The following is a 3,627-nucleotide window of genomic DNA, read 5'->3' on the forward strand; positions in this document are numbered from 1 at the left end:
GGATACCAGATTTGTGCAATTCTTCGACTTCTTATTTAGCGACCATCTTAAAATTGTGCCTTCCTGGCACCGATCTTAGCATTTAAAAGAAATCGAAAAAAAAAAAAAAAAGAACAAGATATCAAAACAAAAAAACAAGGGACACACAATTGTTAACTTCTAGTCAGTTTTTTAATATATATGTACTATATTTGAGTTTCTTACCTGCATCGAAATACCACAATACTGATTCATTTTTTCAAATGTCATCTTAGGTACTTTACACACATTGCACTGCTCTACTTGGTATGTCCAGGATTTGAAATAATTTTATCTTACAAGACCTCATTTCTCTCTATCAGTATAATGTCATAACCATATACTGCTTTTAGAATGTTATAAACTCGAGACATTTCATATTGCAGCTGGATAGTCATACTGAGAATATTTCCTGATAATAGATTTCATTAGATAAAAAATATGTAAAAAAAATGGAACTGTCTAATTTGACTGCAGGTCTTTAATATTTTAACACAGTAAAGGAATCATCTAATATATTATTTCATTACAGGTTCGAGAAAGGCATCTCTATCATTAATTCAATAGCTTTCATTGATAAACTCTGAAATGTCTTTAGCACAAAGAAGATACAAGTTACAATACACATATGGGATGAAGCATTTCGCCCTGCTCCAGAATTGCATCTCAGAAGTATGTCAAATTGGTAACGATCATATCATCACAACAGTGCATTTTGCTAGGTAACAGACGTAACACTGAATATGAGTGATACAAAATTCTGTGAAAAGTGATATCTAGGGTCAAAAATTCAAATTTCCGAAAAGGTGGAAGAAACACAAAACACTTCATGGCAGATCCTGAACAAAACAACAATCCCAGCTTTTTCAATCAAGGTCGGTATAAGCAGTTTTAGAGTCTTTAAGGTAGGATAGATAAGCAAATGTAGCTTCAAGTCAGCATTAGTTAAAAATGCAATTGAGATAAAACTTGCATAAACGTAGTTTTTTGCTTTTTTTTAAAAATAACTAGATTATGATTTATTTATATCAAATGACAATTCAAAAACTTCTCTACAGCATCAGCAGCACCCAGTTTACTTTTAAATCTAAAACTCTGCCACTAAATGGCTCTTTTATTACCAAGAATTTTCCCATCAATTAATTATGACAACATACTAATTTAACATCTCCTCAAAAGACTGAAGGCTTCTCTTCTGCTTAAATCAACGCATATTTTTTCGAATTATTCTGCTGTCCAAATGAATTCTTCTATACATAACAGATTTCAGTCTTCTGTCCATACGCATATCTTAAAAATCCTTTAATAAAAATCAATTTATCCATATTTTATACACAAGTCTTCTCTCTCGAGTGAATACGTATATGAGTGTTTAAACTACTCTTCTGATTAAATGACTTCTTACATACTTCACACACATGAGGTTTCTCTCCTATGTGACTAAGCATGTGCTTCTTTAAATCACCCTTTTGTTTAAATGACTTCGTGCATACTTCACACACATTAGGTTTCTCGCCTGTGTGAATACGTGCATGAGTGTTTAAATTACACTTCAGACTAAACGACTTTTTACATACTTCACACACATGAGGCTTCTCTCCTGTGTGAATACGCATATGGCGGCTTAAATAAGTCTTCTGACAAAAGGACTTCTTACATACTTCACATACATGACGTTTCTCTTCTGTATGAATAAGTGCATGAGCGTTTAACTTGCTCTTCAGACTGAATGACCTCTTACATACTTCACACACATGAGGTTTCTCTCCTGTGTGAATAAGCATATGGGTGTTTAAAGTAGACTTCAGACTAAATGACTTCATACATACTTGACACACATGAGGTTTCTCTCCTGTATGAATAAGCATATGGCAGTTTAAAACACTCTTCTGATTAAATGAGTTCTTGCATAACTCACACACATGAGGTTTCTCTCCTGTGTGAATAAGCATATGGCTGTTTAAAGTAGACTTCTGACTAAAGGATTTCTTACATACTTCACACACATGAGGTTTCTCTCCTGTGTGACTAAGCATATGCTTGTTTAAATCATATTTTCGTTTAAATGACTTCTTACATACTTCACACACATGAGGTTTCTCTCCTGTGTGAATAAGCATATGACTGTTTAAAGTAGACTTCTGACTAAAGGATTTCTTACATACTTCACACACATGAGGTTTCTCTCCTGTGTGACTAAGCATATGTTCGTTTAATTGATCCTTCCGCTTAAATGACTTCTTACATACTTCACACACATGAGGTTTCTCTCCTGTGTGAATAAGCATATGCCTGCTTAGATGACACTTCTGACTAAAGGCCTTATTACATACTCCACACACATGAGGTTTCTCTCCTGGGTGAATAAGCATATGCCTGCTTAGATGAGACTTCAGACTAAATGACTTCATACATACTTCACACACATGAGGTTTCTCTCCTGTGTGAATAAGTATATGGCTGTTTAAAGTAGACTTCTGACTAAAGGATTTCTTACATACTTCACACACATGAGGTTTCTCTCCTGTGTGAATAAGCATATGGCTGCTTGATGTAGACTTCTGACTAAAAAATTTCTTACATACTTCACACACATGAGGTTTCTCTCCTTTGTGAGTACGCATATGCTTGTTTAAAACCTCTTTCTGTTTAAATGACTTCTTACATACTTCACAAACATGAGGTTTCTCTCCTGTATGAATAAGCATATGGCAGTTTAAAGCTCTCTTGTGATTAAATGAGTTCTTGCATAACTCACACACATGAGGTTTCTCTCCTGTGTGAATAAGCATATGGCTGTTTAAAGTAGAGTTTTGACTAAAGGACTTCTTACATACTTCACACATATGAGGTTTCTCTCCTGTGTGAAAAAGCATATGCTTGTTTAAATCAACCTTTTTTTAAAATGACTTCTTACATGAAGTTTCTCCCTCGTGTGAGTAAGCATATGTATGTTTAAATTACCCTTCTAGTGAAATATCCTCTTACATATTTCACATATATAAGGTTTCTCTCCTGCGTGAGTAAGCACATACATGTTTAAACCGATCTTTTTATTTAATGATTTCTTAAATACTTCACATAGATGAGGTTCTTCTCCTGTGAGAATAAGCAGATGATTGTCTGAATTAGTCTTTTAACTAAATGTCTACATACCTCACATCTAAGAGCTTTCTCTCCAATGGGAATTAGCATATGCACCTTTAAAGTGCTTTTTCGACTACATGACATGCTACAAATTTCATACATATGAGGTTTTTGTTCAGTATGGATATGTATGTGCTGTTTTAAATATTACCTCTTGAACATTATTTGTTACCTTGTTACAAACCCTGAACCTAGAACATCCTCCTCCTAAAGTATGCAATTTCTGCACTTTCCTGATAACTGTATCTGACATTCTTAATATAACTTGCTACGCATCTCGTGATGAATTTCACCCTCTGAAGGAATGTAAAACTGGCTGCTAAACAGAAATTTCGGTAAAAGTAGTTTCAAGTTGGTTTATTCTAGCATTTAATGTCTTATGTAAACAGACTTTTTTCTTTTTTTGTAAAAGGATCAACACAAATTATTCATGTGACGTATCAGCTGCTTGCTATTAGGACA

General features: G+C 34.1%; 1 protein-coding gene across 1 annotated transcript; it reads right to left on the reverse strand.

Annotated features, from left to right (window-relative positions):
- Positions 1 to 566: 566 nt before the first annotated feature.
- On the reverse strand, positions 567 to 2,429 carry LOC146994839 (uncharacterized). The gene has a single exon (XM_085826080.1). The coding sequence runs from the start codon at positions 2,427 to 2,429 to the stop codon at positions 1,347 to 1,349; it is 1,083 nt and encodes a 360-aa protein (XP_085682206.1). The 3' UTR covers positions 567 to 1,346.
- Between the last annotated feature and the right edge of the window lie 1,198 nt (positions 2,430 to 3,627).

Source organism: Stegodyphus dumicola, chromosome 10, assembly GCF_044657685.1.
Source record: "Stegodyphus dumicola isolate Sdum_Otavi_A_Nest chromosome 10, ASM4465768v1".
Classification (NCBI taxonomy): Eukaryota; Metazoa; Arthropoda; class Arachnida; order Araneae; family Eresidae; genus Stegodyphus; species Stegodyphus dumicola.